General features: G+C 39.3%; 1 protein-coding gene and 1 long non-coding RNA gene across 2 annotated transcripts in view; one reads left to right on the forward strand and one right to left on the reverse strand.

The window, feature by feature from the left end:
- LOC127354591 (uncharacterized) overlaps nt 1-23,576 on the reverse strand; it is a 235,707-nt gene that overhangs the window by 52,129 nt on the left and 160,002 nt on the right. The window lies entirely within an intron of this gene.
- On the forward strand, nt 1,834-23,015 carry enpep (glutamyl aminopeptidase). Its single transcript, XM_051383676.1, has 20 exons — nt 1,834-2,673; nt 6,522-6,663; nt 8,212-8,343; nt 8,475-8,595; nt 9,780-9,934; nt 11,292-11,405; nt 11,525-11,659; nt 11,806-11,871; nt 12,002-12,067; nt 13,968-14,128; nt 14,798-14,880; nt 15,155-15,291; nt 16,565-16,620; nt 16,703-16,853; nt 18,316-18,389; nt 18,782-18,880; nt 19,220-19,393; nt 19,600-19,740; nt 21,090-21,171; nt 21,888-23,015. The coding sequence occupies exons 1-20, from the start codon at nt 2,057-2,059 to the stop codon at nt 22,032-22,034; spliced, it is 2,853 nt and encodes a 950-aa protein (XP_051239636.1). The 5' UTR covers nt 1,834-2,056; the 3' UTR covers nt 22,035-23,015.

Consider the following 23,576-nt stretch of genomic DNA (forward strand, 5'->3'; position numbering starts at 1 on the left):
CACGCGACTGCAGCATGCCCAGAAACGTGCTGACTGTGTGGGCCTTTTATTGTGTTCTTATTGTCTTTGGTTTTTCACAGAGATAAGACACTCATAAATATTATGGCTCCTCATGCTTGACCTCCACTAAACATCTGTACGAGAGAGAAAAAAAAGCTAGTCTCACACTCTCAATTCTCAAGAAAAGAAAATGGTCTTCACATGTCTGGACTTTGTATCTGGAGCCTTTAAGGCCAGGTTGAAAGTGTTTATACTTACAGAACAACCCACACCATAGCAGAAAACCTGGCATCATTTTGGCCCTCACCCCTTATTGAGAAAAGTGTGGTGGAGGTGGTTTCAGATGCTTTTTGACCATGTGTGATTGGAGTATACTGACAGTGGTGGTGATGATGGAGGCAGGTCAAGGATACTGCATGCAAGACAACTTCATATTGATTATTGTATAATACAGTCAGCATTATGTTTCCCTCAAAACATATTTGCTATTGCCATTGAATATATATTCAATAGCTACAAATAATTCCTAGGAGACAGGGTTGCTTATGCTTAATATACCCTGGCTTGCACTTATGATCCAGATTATATTTATATATATTTGCTGAATAGGGTTAGGGTTAGGGTTAGGGTTGCTTTCTCCTGACAGTAGTTATTGAGACAGATTATCTGTGAAAAGTTCCTCTGGCTCCTCCCAGTGCTCCAAATAGCATTTACAAGAATCCACCGGGCCTGAATGAAAACAACCAATCAGAGTCAAGAAAGACAGTTGATTGTTGAGTCTTTTTCCCAGATAGTCAAATACAGATGCTTTGGGACCCTGAGAATGAGAGGCAAGAATGAAGCTTCCAACCCAAAGCATCTTATTTACTACTGTCAGGATATAGTGAAAATGTCAGCAAGTATGACAAACAGTTTTTATAAAAGTTACCTATTGCAGCTTTAACCGGGTGAGTTTCATGTACATCCAAGTCTTTAAGTGCTCCAACTATCACTTATAGAACATTGTTGGTGGGAAACATTAACAAGACTTTTAGTACAGGAGCCTGAAATATTGTCCAAAATCAGTGGTTCATCCTTTAGGGAGCATCAGTAAATTCTATGTCTGAAAGATTTTAATATTTTTATATAAAATTGGGAATTTGGGCCTGATGGCTGGCTAGATGAAAGGTCATGGCGTTAGCAAAGTAATTTGGGATCATCCTCTGGAGATCATGAATATGTCATAGTCATACTGATATATCTTGCTTTGGACCAACTTGTTGGACAAGCTAACCACCTGCACGGCCAAAATCATTATCAGGCCTCGGAAGACGAAGAAAAATTGAATATTTCTACAGAGTTAATCCTACAACTGTGGTGCAACACAATACAGACATTGTTTTGCTTTTCTGTTCCCACGTTACTCTGTTGCAATCATTATTATGTTGACCAAAGAGCAAATGCAATAGCAGCCGCAGTCATGTCCAAACAATAGACCCTTCCCCCATATGAACCCGCTGTCAGCAGGGCAGTTTCTACTGCATCCAACTCACTTTGAAATTTAAATCACCCTGATAGGGATTCCAACCAAACACACAATCACACACACACACACACACACACACACACACACACACACACACACACACACACACACACACACACACACACACACAAAGTTAGTTGCAGGCTTTGGCTTATGCTCTATTTACATGCATATGCATAGAGAACAACATGTAGCAACACACATACAAGTTGAACTTGAGCTGTTGATTTACAGGCAGATTGTAGATGTTTAATAGGAGGAGGCGTGTTAACAGCACCGGGGACAGAATAAATCTCTCGCTCAATGTGTGAGATTCTCTCCGCTGTCTGACAGATTCCCTCTCCTCACTTCTCCTCCTCTTTCTTCTCTCCACCCCTCAGCACCGCAGAGGCCAGCTTTGGATCAGCTCACACAGCTAATCTAAATAGTGTAGGAGCCAAAGCCTGCAGCTCTGACTTCAGGTCAGCGCTAGAGCAGTTTACGTGGAGAAAGTCTTCTTTTAGTCCAGTGAGGTTTTCAGGTTTGGAAGTCATGGTGGAAAGCATGGACCTGGAAAAACAACAGAAGCGTTACTGCATCCGTGGTAAGCATGTAATCATCATCTGTGTAATGGTGGTGGTGTGCTCCTTGGCTGTGGGCCTTGGGGTGGGCCTGTCCAGGTCAGACAACACCCCCTCCACGCCAGCCCCCCCAACAGAGCCCCCTCCGCCTAGCAGGGGGCCCTGCATGCCTTCCACCGACTCCAGCGGCGACTGGAGTAATTTCCGTCTGCCTGGCTATGTGAACCCGGTCCACTATAACCTGCACCTGGAGCCGGACCTCGGTGACGACACCTACAGCGGCACCGTGGACATCCACATGGAGGTCAGCAAACCCACCCGCCACCTGTGGCTCCACATTAGGGAGACGTTTGTCAGCGCCATGCCCAGGCTGAGGATGCTGGACAGCCAAGGGGGGCAGAAGGAGGTGGCAGTGAAGAGCTGTTTTGAATACAAACCTCAGCAGTACGTGGTGGTAGAGGCCTCACAGGAGCTGCCCGTCACCGGCCCGGGAGAGGTATATGAGCTCAGCCTGGACTTCCAGGGCTGGCTCAACGGCTCAGTGGTGGGATTCTACAGGGTCATCTACACCGAGGGTGGGGTCACCAAGTAAGTTCTGATTTGATATGATTCCGTCATAAATACAACAAACACATAACCCACTTGTTTATTGACAAACAAAAAGAAAAGAAAGTGGCATATAGACACAATTTCACTCTTTTAAGAAAAATGCTAGTAACACTTATTTTGACTCACACTATTCAGCATTATAAGCAACGTAGGAAAAAAAACCTACAATGTAGTAATGAACAGATTGATACATTTATGTATCAATGTATTTGTTCATCCATAACTGGATAATAAATATATAAGGAGTTAGTTATAATGTGTGGTATGTTTTGTTGAACACAAAATAACTGTTAAGTTGGATTATGTTCAATTAAGTTAATTTAAGTTATTTTAATTAGAAAAAATTGTCGAAACAGATTGTGTCAAAAACGCAATGGAAGTTAAAAAAGGTTCTTGATTAAGCTGCTTATACTATTCATTTTAAGTGACACTTGGTTTTGAAAGTTACACAAACAATCCTGATTAAGTACTTCTTACTAGGTATTTTGTTTTCACAGAAAAAATAAAAATGACAAAATAAAGTCAGTGTCACTTAAAATTTTCCTTGTAATCAGTTTCAAACAATTTCAGATTTCAACATTCAAGTGAATTTAACTTATCTGGTTTTACAGTGTATAAGGTAATGTAAAAATTATAGAGGTAAAAAAAACCCCAAAACAATACAGTAAAATTACTAAAATAATCTGACTAGAAATCCTAACTCAAAATAAAGTTAATGGAAAAGGCTGTTAAAGGTCCAGTTTGTAACATTTAGGAGGATCTATTGTCAGAAATGGAGTATAATATTCATAGGTATGTTTTCATTGGTGTATAATCACCTGAATATAGAAATAATTTCAATTTCACATATTGTGTATTTGCTATTTCCAACAATCCACTGAATCCTTGTGATGCTTCATGTGATTGAATTACCCTTTTGTAATTTTCGGGTTGCACCATCAAATAGAATATGCTGGATCTCTTTTGCATAATTTTAGGCACATTCCCCTGATGGATGTGTTGCATTTGGAAAATTGACATCTTTGCATGTGAAATAAAGTTTTGTGGGATTCAATTGGCTGTAAATCTTTGTCACTGTCCTATAAAAAAAATGCTTAATGACAATGTTGTTACACATAGTCCAATGGGTTTTAATTCTTTTTGCCAACCTGAGTAGTGGTGAGGGAATTTAAAATCATTTAGGAGCAAATTACCCTGGATATCCTTAAAATCACTATATTTTGATTCACTTGATTCACTTGACAGTGACAATGATGACATGCTGTTGGGGTCCATCAACTGAGGAGCCTGGACAGCAAAAAACACAATCATTGGTATTGGAAGAGCTAGTCGTGGCTATTGGAGGATCTTAGGAGATCAAGCATGTTGGAGATTGACTTATCAGAAGTGTAGGCAACCAATACAAAGCTTTCTAAAACAGGTCAAATCAAAGTTCTAAAATTTATAAGCAACCAGTAAGCATTGGTGTAATACTCTGTCTCCTACAGATGTTCCAGGGAATTTAACTGTATATCAGATTTCAGTTAATAATGTCTGTTGTACATCACATTAATGGAAAACATCAGCTTGGCAGCACTTCAAAAGCATTAAGCTTTGTGACTGTGTTTACTGAGGTCTTTTCAGTATCTAAGGGTTGAGTCCCACTCTCTCTATATTTTCCCTCTCTTTCCCCATTTGGTCTCTCTCTCCAGTACATTTCATTGAGGTAGTTATCAAACAAAGCCTCGGCAAAGTTCAGATATATCATGATATTCTAATATTTATACTAAAGTTGCTCAGGTCAGAGGAATCTTTGGAAGGCAGTTGATAATTCTCAGTGATCTCTGTGAGACAGTGAGACTGTAGAGTCAGTCTCTCATAACAGCAATCATTAACTTCCAGTTAACATATTAATAAATCATTCTAGTATAGTGCTGCAGGAATGAGTCCTAATGAGTTAGCATTTTAGCACTTCCGATTTTCTTGTCTCAAAGTCAACACAAGCGTCAGTAAATTTACGTGTCTTAAAAAAGGCAGTTATTTACAAGGCTAAATTATTCTACAGAGGTTGTCAACATTATTGAATGTGACATTCAATGCCAGCATGCTAAACACAGAGACCTCTACTTCTACTCACTAGTCCACATTTACCTCCTTTTGTTTATACTCGCACTCTTGCAAACTATTCACACAAACTTTACAACTTGTAGATTTTAATTACAAGATTTAATCAAGTTGGAAGTTTAGTGGTGGTGACATTGAAGTCATGCGACTGTAATATGGTTATTTTATAGCCTAACATTAGCTTTTTACTTCTAGTTATCGCATTTACGCTTTAAAAATCATAAAAGTTAATTTAGAAGATTATCTTGCTGAACAAAACATGTGAGAAAAAATCCCATTGTTTTTTTGCTGAAGGGACCAGGACAATGCCAACTTCTGTTCTAGCTGACAAAAATATCTCATCCCTGCAGCACCACGATCATTTAAGTTGGTTGATATATCTCACAAGACACATTTCACACATTTTCATAACATATTTAACAAAAAGTGACATTATGGTACTTTACATGCTTGAAGGTTCATTTTTGAGCTTGGAAATATAATTTGATGAATCAAATCAAACTCTAGGTCCAGGTTTTTCTGGAGCTTCAACTGAATCACATGTTCTTCATCAGTGGATGGACTTTGCCCAGTTGTCATACAGATGATAGGGATGAAGTCATAAATGCTACTAAGCTGTTAAATGATCCATTTCCATGAGCAAACTCCATCCACCCTCCCATCCTCCTGACAAAGACTGCGATGTGGTGGAAAAACTCCAAGAAAAGTTATCAGTGAACCTTGCTGATCTTAGATAAGTTGATAAATTTTTTGGGGATTTAATACTAAGATATGCATTTAGCTGAATTGATACTCCATCCAGAAACAAACATTCTTAAGCTGTAGCTGTAGTTTGCTCCTTCATGGAGAGCAGCTGGGCTCAGCTTAGATACATGTCAGTTACAATTGATTGCAATGGTGACACATGTTTAGACTGCAGAAAAAAATGACCATAACTTACATAGAGACTTTTAGAAACCCCTCCAGAGACACAATCCACTTCATTCCTGTACGTTCCAAACAATCATTGTTTCATTGGGTAAATATACTGCCTCATACTGAGCATGTTGATGGACACCAGAGATGTGGATTACGCAACAGAAGTTTCTATGGGCCCTTTGATATCTTTTTGCCAGCATGAAAACTATATTAATTCGAGCCACATTTCAAGTCTTTGGGGGATATGTCCTATTCAGTTACTCAAAAGACAGATTTTCCCTTAAAAAGTTTTTGGTAAGGGTAGCTAAGGAAAGAAGTTCCTCAGGGATCAGGCTTGGTCAGGGTCATCTCTTTAAACATATGAATGCCCAATATGTAGGCAAGAGTTTGACATCGGAAGTGTTATGGTTTCTGTTTGTTGTCCAGTCATGTTTGAGCGGGCTTTGGTTGCGTGCAGGTAAACAGTCCATGTGGAGAGCAAAAGAGGCAGAAAGTATCGGCCAAAATGCAATCTTGCATTTCATCTGACGACAACATAGCTTTTTATTATCTTTTGTAAAAAGTCTATATAAATTAGCTAAAATATATCATTCTCACCTATCAAGTTACTAATCAGATGGCAGAGAAGGTCTTGGCCTCAAAATATGAATGAGACTTTTTACATGTGGTATATGTCTTGTTTTATATGTATATTTTGTTGTATGTGGACTCCAGGAAGAGTAGCTGCTATCTTAGTTGCAGCTAATGGGGAAAAGGATGTAAAGCAAACACTTTCTGCAATGATATGTTCTCCATTTGATCACCAGAAAGATTGCTGCGACTGATCATGAGCCAACAGATGCTCGCAAGTCCTTTCCCTGCTTTGATGAACCAAACAAGAAGGCAACCTACAAAGTCTCCATCACTCATGATGCTAGATATCGAGCTCTGTCCAACATGCCACTAGAGGTAGGACTCAAGTCAGCTAAACACTAAACATCAACATTTTGCTTTTCCAATTCAAAATGCTAAGAAAGAAAGAAAGAAAGAAAGAAAGAAAGAAAGAAAGCCAAGAAATATCACCTGACTCCCTGGTTAGTCCAGAATTGTCCCAGATTCAAGCTGTGTGTCCCAAGTCTGGACAATCATCAACAAATGTCCTGGTTTTCAACATTCACTAGCAAATTGTAACCTTCTCAGCCCTTAAACAGATGTTAATCATGTGGTCCCCTTCTCATTATTACCTAACCCAATATAAAAACATAAACAATTCAAACATGCATATGAATTACTAATTTGTCTTTATATGTAAAGTTAACCAAGAAAGTCAAATCATAAAATGTCCTACTCAGTTTAGTATATATAGTTACATTAAAGGTTAGAGGTTTTGGGCATGCAAAAGTGAAAAATACTTAAAACTTCAAAGCTGATAATTGATCAGTCATTACTATTAGTGTAGTTGTTGCCACTGTTGCTGCTATGCACCTTTGTCTCTATCTCTGTCCTTCTGTCCTTACCTCTGTCTCTGTCCTTCTGTCTTTACCTCTGTCTCTGTTCTTCTGTCTTTACCCCTCTCTCTCTACACCTAGAGCTGGGGTCTGTCCAAGGTTTATTCCCCTCAACAGGAAGTTTTTCCTTGCCGCTGTCGCCAAGGTCTTGCTCATGGTGGTACTGTTGGGTCTCTGTAAATAATGTTATAAGGAGTTCGGTCTAGACCTGCTCTATTTGAAAAGTGTCTGAGATAACTTCTGTTATGAATTGGCGCTATACAAATAAAATGGAATTGAATTGAATTGAAATAAATGTGGCTAGCAACTGGCCAACCTAAGAGCTACCCCATTATTCTTCCCTCTTCCACTCCACATTGTGTTTCAGAGGCTGTAACAGGCTAATATACTTTCATCATATGTAACCAGATGACGTACCACATCAATTGTTACCATCCATTAAAAACTGGCTTGGCCATTTTCAAAGGGATCCCTTGACCTCTGAACCCAAAGATCTCTGAATGAAAAAAGGTTATATGGGTACGAGTCTCCCCTTTGCAGACAGCCCACTTCATGCTAATCCCATGCAGCTTTTGAGTATGTGAATGTGTGTGTGAATATTTCTGAATACCGGTCCCTAAACAGTGTTGGAATAGGATAAATTGGGAATAACTGGAAAGCTAAGACACATTCTTCATGCCACCCCTGCATAAATCAGTGCCCCTCTTGTGCCGTCCTGGTATGAAAAGTCTGGAAACGCCCCTGCTTGCCAGTAAAACTGTTCACAATCCAGTTGGAGTGGAGAATGGTTGCTGTAGGTGGAAAGAGCATCATTCCTCAAACTTTCCCATGGTCGAGGGAAAAAAACAAAAACAAAGAAAGAGGAAGCCAGACTTAGAGTGAACACTTTGAATACTAAAAGCAGAGGAATCCATCTTGTGCCTCTGTTTGTGGGCCAGGGGATCCACCCAGCTCCATAGTCTGAGTGACATCCACATTAACCTATTTGCCTTTTCCTCTGCCTCTCCAGGGCACCGAACAACTGCCTGGTAATAAAATGAAGTCCTCCTTCCAGAGGTCCATTCCAATGAGCACCTATTTGGTATGTTTTGCTGTGCACCAGTTTGACTATGTGGAAAGAACTTCTGCCCGAGGAATTCCTGTGAGTTTACCATCATGCATCACTATCAATGACATACAACAAGTATTGATGAAAAGTGAATTTATACTTATATTTACAATGTCAGTCACATACTTACAATACTTGTGTTTTGTCCTTCTCCACCTTTACAGTTGAGAATCTATGCCCAGCCAAGTCAGCTAGGAACCGCAATATACGCAGCCAACACAACCAAGGTCATCTTTGACTACTTTGAGGATTATTTCAACATGACATACTCCATCAAAAAACTGGGTATGTTTAGACTCTGACATAAAATAAAAACATTTTGTTTTGTGATCCTATTATTTGATACCCATATGTCCCCACCAGCACCCACCTACAGTCAAAACAGCCATTTTGTTAGAACACCACCCAAGAACTGCTATGATTCGATATTATTTACAGCAGTTGGTACCTTGCATGGCAGCCACTGCCATCAGTGTATGAATGTGTGTGAAGTGGTGAGTGTGGCATGTAGTGTACAGCGCATTGAGAAAGACTAGAAAGGCGATATAAAAGTACAGTCAATTTACCATTACACAAAACTACCACGTTACCTCTGCAGTGAGTGGGGTGTCTGGCTACTATTTAAGTCCTTCTGTAAGTTCCTGACCACTTATGAAGCTAGAACAATGAAAATAAAATTTGGCATTGAAAACTAAACCTGAACTGATGAAAGGAAACATTGACATTCAAACTCTTGTATTGAACAAAAAGTTCTATGGGCATTGAGAACTGAAAGTTCCACTAAAAAACACAGACATTATAAAATATGTAATTTTATTTTTAACTTTTTAAGAACTTTCTAATGCGTTTTTCAATGACAATCTTCTGTGCCTATAAATATGTTGACCAGATGGGAAATGAAACATGGTGTCAATAACAAATTGAGGAAGGGAAAATGGTGAGCAGTAACTGACGCAAAAATGTGAGAATAAAGTTCAAGGTGATTCCACTGAAAACAGGAGGCTTATCAGTAGTGGTATCAGCAGTCTTTGAGTTTACTGAAAGCAACAGCAGCTGTAAATTAGAACACAATCCAGTGGAAAAAAATCTGCCCAGGTTGGCGTCATGGAAATAACTGATGGTGGCACAGTGTCTTGTGAGCACCCAGATAAACCATTAGAGGAAATAAACATGCATTTATGTGATCAGTCAACTATGTGGTAATCTACCTAGAGTAGACTTTCATCTTCCTTGTGTGTCAAGTTTGGTCTAATGGTGGAGCTAGAGGAAAGATAAGGTGATTGTCTAAACCCATTTTTAGTTTAGTTAGGAATACTCTGGGATTTAGGAATGCCCATTCCAACTTTGATAGCAATATTTAGTAGTAAAGATACAATCTCAGTGTCTCACAAGAATTAAGAAAGCAGTAATGCAATAAAGCAGATGATAAATGGTTACTTTATTGGATTCTCTGTGCGGTTTTGATCCAGATAAGATAGCCATCCCTGACTTTGGTACTGGTGCCATGGAGAACTGGGGCCTCATCACCTACCGGGAGACCAACCTGCTTTATGATGAGACACAGTCGTCCTCCTACAACAAGCAGCGAGTGGCCAGTGTAATCGCCCACGAGCTGGTTCACCAGGTATCTGCTGGTCATTTTGTTCAATTTGTTGCGAACTTAAATGCAGTGGTGAAAAAAACATATAGGCTAGACTTTTTTCAAGTACTTGTACTTGAGTACATCCATTTCATCCTACTTTTTACTTCTACTTGATTGTAATTCAGGGCCAAATGATGCCACTCTTTTAGAGTAGAATAGGGGATGCCAGAGAAGAAAAGTGCAGAAATTAGGTTTAAAATCAGGAAATTCGGTCTACCAGCACATTTCTTTCAGTGTAAACTTAAAAAACCCAACCTTTATACCTTCAAATTAATCTGTACATAACCCCCATTTCTTTTAAGTAAAACACCTAAGTAAGTAAGTAAAATATGTTTTATTCATGTAATTAAGTTACATCAGGTACATAACCTAGTATGATATTTTCCTAAACCTAACCAAGTAATTTTTCTGTATAATCTTAACCAAACTGGGACAATATTATTACGCAAGCTTTATTTTGAAAGTCTAATCAAACATGGCATATTTTTTCTTACTAACTTGACTGCAGAGCATCCAGAAATTATGCGAGAGGGGAACCTACAAAGTCATATTTTTAAGCTTAGGGCCAAGGACAATGGGACAGTATTTGATGAGTTGGGAGTGAGACCATGTTGCCACAGCCAGGAGTGTTTTAACAAAGCCATGGCTTTTATTTTTATTTCCCTTACGGATGGAAAGATTTGTAAATGAAAATTAAATATCATCAAGAGATCAGAGTTCAGAATTGTAAATGTTTATCCTGCATGTTCTATTGTTTAAGCTTTTTATGATACACATCCGGGAACATTTCTTTCCAAGATATAAGCTGTTTTACTATGATGGGAGATAAGAAGCGTTAAGGCAGTCAATAAAGTTTTATGAACTGTTCAGATGTTACAGAAATAATGGCTCATTTTGAACATTCAGATGTACAAACAGTTTTCTGGGTGGCAAACTTTTATGAGGTCCTCTTCTCACATGTACTGAACAATAAATCTTTACAGCATAGAGTGAAATACTGACAAAGCAAAACACAGTGCTGGTTCTGGACTGGTGCTCGTGCTATTGTCAGTTCAGATTTGGTTCAACCAAGAACCTTTTAAGATCCGGTTTGCTTTTCCACAGGCTAGAGAGCCATAGAGCCACGTAATTGCCCTGTAATTGCCCTGTATCAAAATTGATTTGCACCATTATTACTGAAACAACAACTGATTCTCTCTGCAGTCAGTAATAAGAATAGGGAGAGAAAAGGTGCCCATAGCAATATTTTACTCCTAGCAGGTTAATTAGTCCCTGCACATTCCCTATGCTATTTCCTTTGTTTGGATCCTCAGAACTCATGTCAGTTGTGTTCTTCTAGTGGTTTGGGAACATTGTGACTATGGACTGGTGGGATGATCTCTGGCTTAATGAGGGCTTTGCCAGTTTCTTTGAGTATATCGGTGTGGAGAAGGCTGAGCCAGACTGGGGCATGGTGAGTTCTCCTTTAAAGACACAACAAAGATGAAACTATCAGTCCCACTGACAACAGAACAGTCATTCTGAGGACCTTAGTAGCCTAAAACCTACCTTATGTCCTCCTGTGGTGTACAGCGAGACATCATGATCATCAGTGATGTGCTTCCTGTCATGGTGGACGACGCCCTCCTCTCCTCTCACCCCATCATCGTGAATGTGTCGACCCCGGCAGAGATCACCTCTGTGTTTGATGCCATCTCGTACAGCAAGGTACAGCTGCTGGAAAACCTCACACAGTAAAGGTTTCAGTCTAAGGTTCAGAAAATCAGATGCTTCCCATGGGAGCAATAACATACCAGAAAATGTATCAAGCAACATAATATTATTTGTAATGAAAATGATCCAACTTTCTCTAGGGAGCGTCCATTCTCAGGATGCTGGAGGACTGGATGGGTAAAGACAAGTTCAGGGATGGCTGTCGAGTAAGTGTTGCAGCTCCATGACAGATATTTACCAATGGATGTAACATTTTTGATTTGAGCTTTCAAGTGTTCCAGCAGCTCATTGATGGAAACCTGTTTTTTTTCTTTCTTCTGTTCTTTTTTAAACCAGAAATATCTGAAAGACTACTACTTCAAGAACGCCAAGACAGCCAACTTCTGGGCATCACTTGCTGAAGTATGTTTTTAGGGCTGATTAATACGCAATTATTAAAGGAAAAGTTTAATATTTTGCAGGAAAAAAATACCTATTTGCTTTCTAATGTGAGCAGATGGATATCATGTGTCATCTCTGTGTGTTACGGAACCGGAGTCAGGATGTGGTTAGCCAAGCTTGGCGTAAAGCCAGCAGGGCAGCTGTGGCTCAGAGGAAGAGCGGGTCGTCCACTAAACGGAAGGTTGTTGGTTCGATCCCCGGCTCCTCCCGCCACATGTCGAAGATACTTGAGCAAAATACTGAACCTTGAATTGCTACTGATGCTGTACATCGGTGTGTGAATGTGTATAGTTTCTGTTCAATGGGCTTTGCCATCACTGTGTGTGAAAGGGTGACTGTAGCATGTAGTGTAAAAGGGCTTTGAGTGGTCAGAAGACTAGAAAGGCACTACAGGTCCAATTACCATTTACAGCAGTAGGGGTAAAACAAGCCTATGTCTGTCCAAAGTTCAAAAGTACACCTCTAAAGCAAGTTCAATCTTTACACAGAGATAAAAATGTCAATTTGTGGTTTTAGGAGGAGTTATGAGCTGGAACTATCTCTTAGAAAACGGAACAGTGTATCCATCTGCTAAGTACTTCTGTGCAGTGTCTCCAGGGATGACAGAAATGGTCTGTGAACATCAGTTTGTCTCAGGTCTTGGTCTTTGTACATACACAATGATACCAAATCTGGCAACCTTTACATGCCAGAAAACTGCACTCAGTCACTGCACATTATTGTCTACAAGAAATAGTTCCAGCACATAACCCTTCCTTCAACCACAAATTGTCGTTTTTATTTATTGCTTTATTTTATTCAACCTTTATTTAGCCAATATAAAGTTACAGACGGGATGTTCAGTACAGAGACAATATAGTGCCAAATTGTCCCTCTGACCAGATTCTGTATGGACTGAGAGGATGAAGGGAGTGATGAGGCCCTGGAAGCATAGGTTGAGGCAACAATGTTTAAGGGTCAAGTAAGTGGATAAATAAGTGGGCAACAGTCCAAGGATGGATTTATAAATGAAATTACACCAGTGACGAGTTCTGTACATGGATAAAGATGAACAGATAAAGATGAATCTCTGTAATAAACATCTCTCTTTGTCTCTGGAATAAAACCAAGCATGATAAACCGTGTTAATTAGTGAGCTTTGGAGGTGTTGGTATATTTTTCAACTTTGGACAGAGCGAGGCCGGTCTTAATGCTAAGCTAGGCCAATTGTTCCCAAACTGGGTGTCAGGGCCACTGCAAGGAGTCGCCAAAGCCATCTTGATTTTAAACTGTGCTAGAAAACGTACACACAGTAGGCTTATATCTCAGCATTTGGTTCAGGAAATTCAGAAGCCTATTAAGTTTGTTAAAAATTATTTTAAAAATACACAATACGGGCGCCCGGTTAGCTCAGTGGGTAGAGCTGGCGACCCATGTACTGAGGCTGAGTCCTTGCTGCAGGGGCCCAGGGTCTGAATCCGACCTGCACCCCTTTGCTGCATGTCATCCCCTCTCTCTGCCCCCCTTTCCTGTCTGTCTTCAGCTGTCACTATCATAAAGGCAATAAAAGGCCAAAAAAATACTTTGAAAAGATAAATAAAAACACACAACACAGTCAGAGAATTGTATAAAAAGTATTTCCTAAGCAGGAAATAATCAAAAATTCTTAAAATTCATCCAGATCACTCACTGGGAACCACTGAGCTAGGCTACTAACCACATCCTGACTCCAGCTCAACACACTGAAATGAGGTTGATATCCATCTGAAGATCTCACTGTCAGGAAGAAAACAACGAAGCACATTTACCAAATGGTTGAAATAGCTTTAAGCTTTGTCTGTCATTCTCTGAACAATAGTCATTTCCTCCTCTCTGTGCCCAGGTGAGTGGGTTGCCGGTTGCGGACGTAATGGATACATGGACCAAACAGATGGGTTATCCTGTGCTGGATTTGTCTGTCTCAGCTTCGAATGCAGAGCTGAGACAAAAGCGTTTCCTCCTGGACCCTAACGCTGATGCTAGCCAGCCTCCTACACCTCTTGGGTCAGTGACACAAAGAACTGTCTACACAGGATCAGGCTGGAAGATTGTGGCATCATTAAGCGTTAAGGGTTAAGTTAGGGTTAAGACTGCCAACTACTTCAACTCTTTCATGATAAAAGCATGGATGGACCATGAAGTACAGAAGTCTATAGAGTGTTTAACCCATTAATGACTAATGATTATATTCAGTATGTTAAGGAAAAGCCACATAGAATGTTTTCTGTTAGAAGTGACTACAAAATCTGCTGGAGAAACAGGACATTGCTACAGATAACGATCAAGTCCAAATTTCTAATTTCATATATTTATCATGCCTTAATTGGTGGACAAAATTTTAACCTAAAAATGCAAAATCCCTAAAACAAGTTTAATAATAATTTGACATGTTAAATATCAGATTTAAACTGAAGCACTGAATCATAATTTTTATAAAAATAATTTATTGTCATATTTTCTGAAAGGTTCTCTATATCCTTACAATATTACATGAGACAGATAATCTGTGAGAAAAATCAGGTTTCTCAGTTATGACCAAATCTGCAGTTCCACTGAACTCTACAGATTAGCACTTTTCACAGATTTCACCTTTCACAGATTTTTTAAAGATGATAAAATGTACAGGTTTTGTATGCCAGCACATTAATAACAATGAATGTGTTTCTGTCACAGCTACAAGTGGACAATTCCCATCAAATGGCACTCTGTGAATAGCAACAAGAACGAGTTGACAATGTTTGACAAGAGCAGCCCAGGTAGTATGCTCCACTCAAGTATTGTGTGATCATCTTCAAAACATTCAAAATAATCAGAAAAATATGATCTGAACTGCTTTTAAGCCTTCCAGTGACGTATGTCAAACATGTCCTCACAATGAGGATGAGAAAATAGATGAGACCAAACAGATGAAAAAACAATGAAATTGTATATTTAAATAAAAATCTGGACTTTTAATGAAAAACTATTTATTGCAGAAATGACTTGCCTCACTTCCACACTTCCACTCACATTGACTGTATTGATTTTCAGTGCAGGTCATCACTAACTACTCGTCCTCGGCGGACGGGCTGCTGAAGGTGAACAATGATCACATTGGATTCTACAGAGTCAACCATGACAACCACATGTGGAACGCCATCAGTCAACAGCTTCGGACAAACCACTTGGTAAAGCTGTCGTCTGTGATCTACGCACACTGCACATGGACACACTTTCTAGTTTCAAATGTAGCTGTAATTTAGTTTTTGTAGTATTTATATTATGTGTCAGTATGTTTAACTTAAGAGACTCAACTAATACTGAGATGAAAATAACAATATTATAGAAGCCCTGAGAGACAGGTGAGAAAATAATTCTGGTGATCTAAATTGTTTCTCTCCTGTGTTTATGACTTAAGAATGGGTTAAAAAAAAGGTTTTGCCAGGAGAATCTTTCCATACATTTTTTATTAATCTGTGAAAAAAGGTGAGAGAAAATGTTTTGGTCAGGTGAAAACTAATATAACATGCTAACACACAATATGCACAGTATGAACCTTGTGTTTAGAGTGCATGGAGAAAGTAAAACTCACCTGTAAGAAAACCTGAATGATTTTAGTACTATTTAGAATGTTCTGTAGTGGTGCATGCCAGCCTCTTGTGGCTGAAATGAGTATTACAACAACAAACACTTGTCCTGGCAAAAGCTCTTTTTTCAACTGTTCTTAAGTCAGAAACACTGGAGAAATAACAATTTAGATCAGACTTAAAAATGGATCACCAGATTACTTTTTTTTTATAACTTGGGTTTACAATATTAAAGTATGAGAATAAAAAATCTGAATTTTAGGAGAAAACATTTCTAAAAGAAACCCCCATATTATAATGAAAAATGAGAAACACTGAAACTAATAACAAGTAACATTTTTCACCAATAAAAACTCATCTGAAACAAGCAAACCCACTCTGGAAACTCCCTGAAACTAAATAAAAAATTAATACTAATGAAAAATACAAAACTGTAATAACTCAAGGCTTGTGGCACAGAACACAGTCAGAGCACCGAAGAGTTCTCAAGAGTTTTAATTGAAAGCTAAGCGTGGATAAAAAACCAACAGATCAGACTGGCAAATCCAACCAGACAGGGGACAGGCAAAGAATCATCAAAACGGAAACAGGCTTGAGGTTGAGACAGTCAGAAACAATGAAATCTGGACTGCTAGGGCAGATACAAAGTAGACCACCTGGAGGAGCACTGGTGGAAGTGAACCAGTAAATGGGCTGAGCGAGTGCACCAGGAAGGTCAGGTGATGGAAACGGTGGCGAGAATGGGCGACATATGTTAAGTTTTGTTCTTAAAATACACATAAATTCTTTGCTGTCATTTCGTGGGGAGCTTTACTGAAATCACAGTCTTTCAAGAACTCACTGTTACTCTTTTGTTTGACTCTTTCTTAAACAGGAGTTTGATGCAGCTGATCGATCAAGCTACATTGACGACGTTTTTGCTCTTGCAAGGTGAGATTTCCCCATAACACAGTTAATGTCACATCACTGATTGAGCACAATGCCTGTAACACTGTTTGATTTCACTGTTCAGGGCAGACATTATAGATTATGGCTACGCCTTCAACCTTACCATGTACCTGACAAATGAGACCGACTACATAGTCTGGGACCGCGTGGCCTCCTCTATCGCCTATGTTCGGAACATGCTCTCAGGCGATGATGCACTCTACCCAGAGTTCCAGGTAAAGGCTAATCCATTCATGTGTTGAGCTCTCAAATTTCAAGCATAGTTTATCAATGTTATCTGCAGACCACTAACGAACTGCTCTCTGTAACATTCAAAGTGATTTTTCAATAATACAATGACCAGCTTTAAGAGGAAACATCAGTATTGGATTAAACCAGTAGGCGATTTGAGGGGAGATGCCATCCCCCTTGTTAGCAAAATTACAAAAAAGCCTCCCCCTTGTTAACCTGCCACCCCCCCGACCATCCCCTAGTATCAGAGAGAGCGCAGAGGGGTTATACACAAATCTGGGATATTACCTGAAGTATGGTAAAGTATGCACAGGTTTGAATGGAAGCTGTCCTAAGAAGTGCACAATATTCTTTTTGCCCCTTTACTTGTATACTGTATACTTACGTAATGTTACTTTTAAAATGATGTCAAGGAAATGAGGAAGAAGCTGCGCAGTTAGCAGCTGCTCCAACAGTAGTGCCAAACTTCAACTTTGGAAAAAACTGAATGTGAAACACACAAGCCTTTACTTCCTTGTCTGAGACCATACACTTTACGCCGCAAGATTGCAGAACACACAAACCATCTCTGGATTTGTGTATTAGTTAAATATGTCAGTCTAGTCTGCCTGACTTATTGATCCTTTGTCTGACTGAGGTTTGTGCAAGTTAAAATCCATGGCCCCAACCATGGCTCTGAACTACCAGTAGCCTAACTGTACTGTGTAGCAAATGGATTTGTAATTGCGTCCTGCCCTGGTCTTGGATTTATAAAATTATTTAACCTACATACTATAAATACTCAATTCTATACTATATTGTAGCATATGGAGCTGATGGGATGATGTATTTTTGTAGGTCAGTCCAGAAGTTAGCATCGCCCCGTTCCTTTTTCTATCAGATTTTGGACTGTTGCAAAAAATAAGCTCTGTGGCGAACGAAGGTTGTTTAACTTTGAAGTCCTCGCCCAAGTTTCATGTTAATCAGACAGACTTCACTTCCTGTTTTGACTTCAGCCTACAGGAAGTTTTTCAAATGATCAACATTTTTTATACAAGTTTTGGCTAAGGTTTTGGTCCGTAGATTCTATGTGCATAGTTTCGTGTATGAAAAATACACTTACCGCAATTATAAAGCCACATGCTGGTGTTCATGTGTAATTTTCATACATCTTATGGTGTAGGATGCAGTACCACCTTTACCAACGGAAGAATAAAAATAAAAATATGAACGATTTCAGTAGGGTTCCCAGCACCTAATGGACCCCTTATCATTTTGCCAAGAAACTGCTGAACCATCATATTTATGAAAAACCCATTAGCTATACATACACATATTGTGCATTGTTGTGCAATGTACAACAGAAACCTCATGTCTTGTTCCTTTACAGAGACAACGTTGGTCGGTGACATCCTGTATAGTCCCCCGGTGTTCATTAAGAACCATGTTATTCTGTCTTTTCTCTAGAAACTGTTTCGAAACCATGTTCAAGCAATCTCAGCACAACTTGGATGGACTGATGAAGGGACACAAACACAGAGGTACAGCTGGAACAGGGTATAATTATACAAATAAGACTGTCCATTAACGTTTCACATTTCAGAAAACACCTTTTCCTAGTCTACTTTACAATGGACAGTCAGTAAACCTGATAACACAAACAAAATTACTGCTGTTAAAGCTGCAGTAGGTCATTTTCATAAAGAAATCAGCCTGATTTTTTCACAGATTATCTGTCTCATGTATTACTATCAGGATATAGTGAAAGTTTCAGCAAATATGACAGAAAGTTATTTTTCTATCTGTATTTGTATTTATAATCGTTACCTACTGCAGCTTGAAATTAAATTTGAACTCTGTCTTTTCTGCTAGCCCATGCACTATTTTACTGACCATTGTGTAGTTGGTGATCCTCTTCGGTCCTGTTTGGCAGGTTACTGAGGGAGACTGTGCTCAGCATCGCTTGTCAGATGGGAAACCAGGAGGCTCTGGATGAAGCTTCTCGCATTTTTGACCAGTGGATTGCTGGAAGGTATCACCAATCCAGTGGATAATCTGTGGTCATCTTTCTTTACAGCCAGACAATAAAGTATTCTAAAGTAACAAACCTACATGTTAATGTTGGTATAACCAGCAGAATAGACATCAAGATGTAGTTTTAGAATTAATACTGCTATCCAATCCTTATATTTATCATTGACGTTTCAAATAGCCACAACTTTTTTTTTTTTGCTTTTAACTCCACTGTGTAATTAGTTTTCTATGAGAAGAAAAATAGCCCCACCAAACAGTAAAAGAGTTGCTGTTTCAGAATTAAGTTTTTCATCTCTGGCAACCTGACATTAAAATGTTTCAACCTTTTGACTTGCAGCACCGTAGCAGTGAACCTGAGGCTGTTGGTCTATCGATACGGCATGAAGAACTCAGGCACAGAAGAAAAGTGGAACATAATGTTCCAGAGGTACAAAGACTCTTCTTTGGCTCAAGAGAAGGACAAGCTGCTGTACGGACTAGCATCTGTGGAGAACGTGACCCTCCTCTACAAGTAATTAAAACATATCTTCACAGAATGATTGTCCTGATAGACAAGCAAAAGCTGTATCAGTTTGGATCACAGACTGGTTTCAATTGACTTTTGGTTTCCCACAAGACTCATGGCCTCCTGGGTGAACCTCCAGTGTTTGTTTCACCCATCCATCCACCACAACCTCCATATGTCGACTTGACCGCTGTCTTTGATCTGTTCAACAGGCTCCTGGAGGCTACTAAAGATGAGAGTGTGGTGAGGAGTCAGGATCTGTTCACTGTGGTGCGATATGTGTCCTACAACCCTGTGGGGCAGAGCATGGCCTGGGACTGGACCACTCTCAACTGGGACTACCTGGTCAACAGGTCTGTGTAACAGGGTTTATGACCCGACAAACAGAAGGGGCAACAACCATCGCTGACAGTAACAGGCTTAAAAGGTTTATGGAACAAGCAAACATACCGGCAGAATAAACTGAATTTTAAAGCTTTTTATTATTGTTTTTCCCACGTAGGGGCAGAACGAGCAGTAAATACAACCCAACACATTTACATATTATTCAGAGGCCTCTTGGTCTGCAAAATATCTTAACTTTGACTGATGTTCTATGGGATTAAATCCAAGGTACTTCTGAAAGGCAGAGACATATTGAATGAGGGCTAATTTGTTGATTACAACATCTCAGCAAATTCTTACCAAAGGTACACTTTAAGCCCCGTTTGGACGGATTAACATTACAGGGGGAGGTGGGGAAGAAAATATTCACCAGGCTACTTGCTAATTTAACATTCTGCACACCATTGTAACCTGTGTGTGATTGACATGGACTTTTAATACTGAGATTATTCAGTGGGATTTACACTTCATGAGTATATCCTTATCTATGATGCCCATGGCGAATAAAAATCCATAAATTGGGTGGCAGATATATATTCTGTTTTAATCACATATATGGATGGAGACTGTAACACACAAACTACTTAAAGTACACATGGCATATCATTTGTTGTTGAAAATCTTGATATTGATTTGGAGACAATGACATGGATGGATGGCTAGCTAGTCTGTGACTGGACGTTGACTTTGAATCTTGCTTGCTATAATAATGTGATAATGGACACCTCTTTTTTCATTGTCCCTTATAGGCTATATAACATATAATTAAAACATAAAAATAAATACAAATTTGTGCTTAACTGGCTCTTACAATTAACGTATAAAGTTATTATGGGAAAGTGCCTCTTCACACTTCACACCAGCAGACACACAGTTACTTTAGCATTCATTCTGGAGTCATGTTTGTGTCCACGTGATAAATATAAGACAGCATTCGTTCTCATTTGAGCTCATACAGCAATCACAAAAATGACTTTATATTGTTGTATAATCCCTCCAGGGTGTGTTTAGTGGATAATTACTGACAGTAACGTGTATGCCACATGTGATAATGTATCTGCTAATAAAGATCAAGGTTGTTTAGGAAATAAAACAACACAACTGTTTCAACATAAGGTCGAATGAGGAAGTAATTGTTGATAAGAAAGGACAAAAGGCAGAGTCTTTGTTCAATACAGTTCTTCTGTCATTCTTCTCATCTAAAGTTGTCTTTGTGTAAAGTTGCTTTACGCACATACAATACATTTGCATTTTTTCACCTATAGTCAAATGTCGCTTTGAAAACTCATGTTTGGTGATGAATTTTCTGCTTTAACAGGTACACCATCAATGACAGGAACCTTGGTCGCCTGCTGAACCGAATCACCACCACCTACAACACAGAGCTCCAGCTGTGGAAGGTTAGCGCTGCATCTCCTTCAACAAACACCGGTGCACAGTTATTATTATTTGTTAGGCTATATTCGAATTACACCGGGGTCTGCACCGGGTCAGGTACCCACGGGTCCCATCCGGGTATCCTGCAAAAATGTTGTGTAACAGGTGAAAAAAAATATTTATATGAATTCAAGGCCCAAGTAGAAATCAACTAAATGGAGACGGGCAGTGGGTGAGAACAAAAATCTTCCATCTCTTTTTTTTTGGGTGAAATCAGAAATGTAAATGATTATTTTAGCATCTTAATCAGCTAATTATTTTCAAGTCTCATCCGCCACCAGGATTTTCCTATTTTGTGAAAGTCGCAAGCTTGTGCATCCTCTCTGGGTGCAGGTTCTCCAAACTGAACCCATGCGGGATAAACACAACAAGGCTGTAAAGGTGGACTAGTGAGTAGTATTCGGCGTGCTGACGTCCCTTGTTGGCAACCGCCTTCCGTAAAAAAATTCCAGATTCACAGGTGGGGTATTTTCTGACGTATTTTATGTCGTAGAGGAAAAAGTGAAAATCTTTTAAGCTAAGTTAAGACAGACCTTATTTCAGGCACCTAACAAAAAAAACCCATTCAAAACACCCATTAACAATGGAGGGAACTGGAAGTGCTAAATCACTAACTGGGATTAACAGTTTGTGTTCCGACTTCTCACATTAACACATTTTATCCATGCTGGTTTTGTAGATGGAGCATTTCTTCAGTCAAACACCGGATGCTGGTGCTGGGGAGATGCCCCGGCAGCAGGCGCTGGAGACAGTGAGGAACAACATTGAATGGATCCGGAGGAATAACGAAGAGATCAAACAGTGGCTGGGTAACAACGTCCCTTAAAACCAGCATCACTGCGACACACTGCAGGAATACAGGCAGAACCAGAACATCCACAGTCCCATAGACACTGTACATATGGCCTTTTTCCCTGTCAGCGCTATAGAGTGCGGTTGGGTTAGGGCCAAAGCAGGGGGCTGCTGATCTGAATCAACAGTGGAAAACAGAAAATCAAAACAAATGCCCACATTCTCAGAATGCTAATAACCTGATCTTCTGAGTGAAAGCCCCATTTTGCCAATTAATCCACAAAAATCTGTATCGTGTTGTTTGGGGCTTTAAAAAGTATCCAAATCAGTAATGTAGAAATTTTCTAGCGCTGCCTGGAATTAATGAACACAATAAGACAGTTAGACATGGGTTATAAACGAATAGAGTTCCTTTCTAATTCAACACGTTCTCACTACCAAATCTTCAAATACTGCTGCTGTCAGTGGCCCTCTGCTTCAAAATATGATGCTGTACAGTAGGTATCCCTCTGGCGTCATTTTTGGACGCGCACGCCATCACACAGAGCTTGGAGGAGGTGTGGTCGATGGTCTACCAAGCGAGCCACCAGGGTGCCCGGTGTAACTTTTTTCAAATCTTAACAAAGTAGTTTTTGTGTCCAAACCTAACCAAACTACCAAATGACATAAGAGTGGAACCCACAGCGAGTTGGGAATAAGGATGTGTTGTCTATTTAATGCAAATGAACTCTAAAAGTTATTTATGTATATTATATTATGTGTGTATATTTATATACATATACACTCCACTGTGACCTTGCAGTTCAACCTTGCCATTGTTCTCTATCATGCAGGTAGAAAAGCATCAGCTGCCCATTTTTCTTTCACTGATTCTCTTCCTTGTACTGTAAACATTTTTATTACAAATTATTCAATATATATTTGTAAAATTTAACTTATAAAGGGAATCTGAATTATTTTGTTTTCAACTAGTCACAAATGCAAATGAATTTGAATTAAAATGACTTTGAATCTTCATGAGCACAGTGGCTTCTGTCATTACGTCTGTGCGTATTATTATATATTGTATTATGCATTCTTCCTAATTTTACCTTTTTTCCTTGATTGCTCTTGGTGTGCAGCACACAAAAGAAGTACTCTCTGTGTGTAGTGTGAGCTGCTACACCAGAAAAAGTTATATATAGTATTATTATAACTCTTACACATTTTAACAAAGTATTTCACAGTATCATGTTCGACAAGCACGTGATCACTCTCCAAAGAAAGAACTCTTTCAATTTTGTATGCACTATGGTCAAAATGTCAATATTGGACCCAAGATATCATATAATGTAAGTTTGCCTTGGAATTTGCTAACCCCTTTCATGCTCCCAGGAAAGGTGGATGAATGATTTTAATTTGATGACCCCAGTTTTACATTTTTGGCCAGACTACTGTTAGGAACTGCTTAGGTCATGCTCACATTATAGGCCTCCTCCTTTATTGTGTAGGCGTTCTTTTGTTTCCTCTTTTTGTTACAGTCCTGCTTTGACATCTGCTCATACATCTGTCGAGCTGCACTGACCCTCGCAAGCAC

Source organism: Dicentrarchus labrax, unplaced genomic scaffold, assembly GCF_905237075.1.
Source record: "Dicentrarchus labrax unplaced genomic scaffold, dlabrax2021, whole genome shotgun sequence".
Classification (NCBI taxonomy): Eukaryota; Metazoa; Chordata; class Actinopteri; family Moronidae; genus Dicentrarchus; species Dicentrarchus labrax.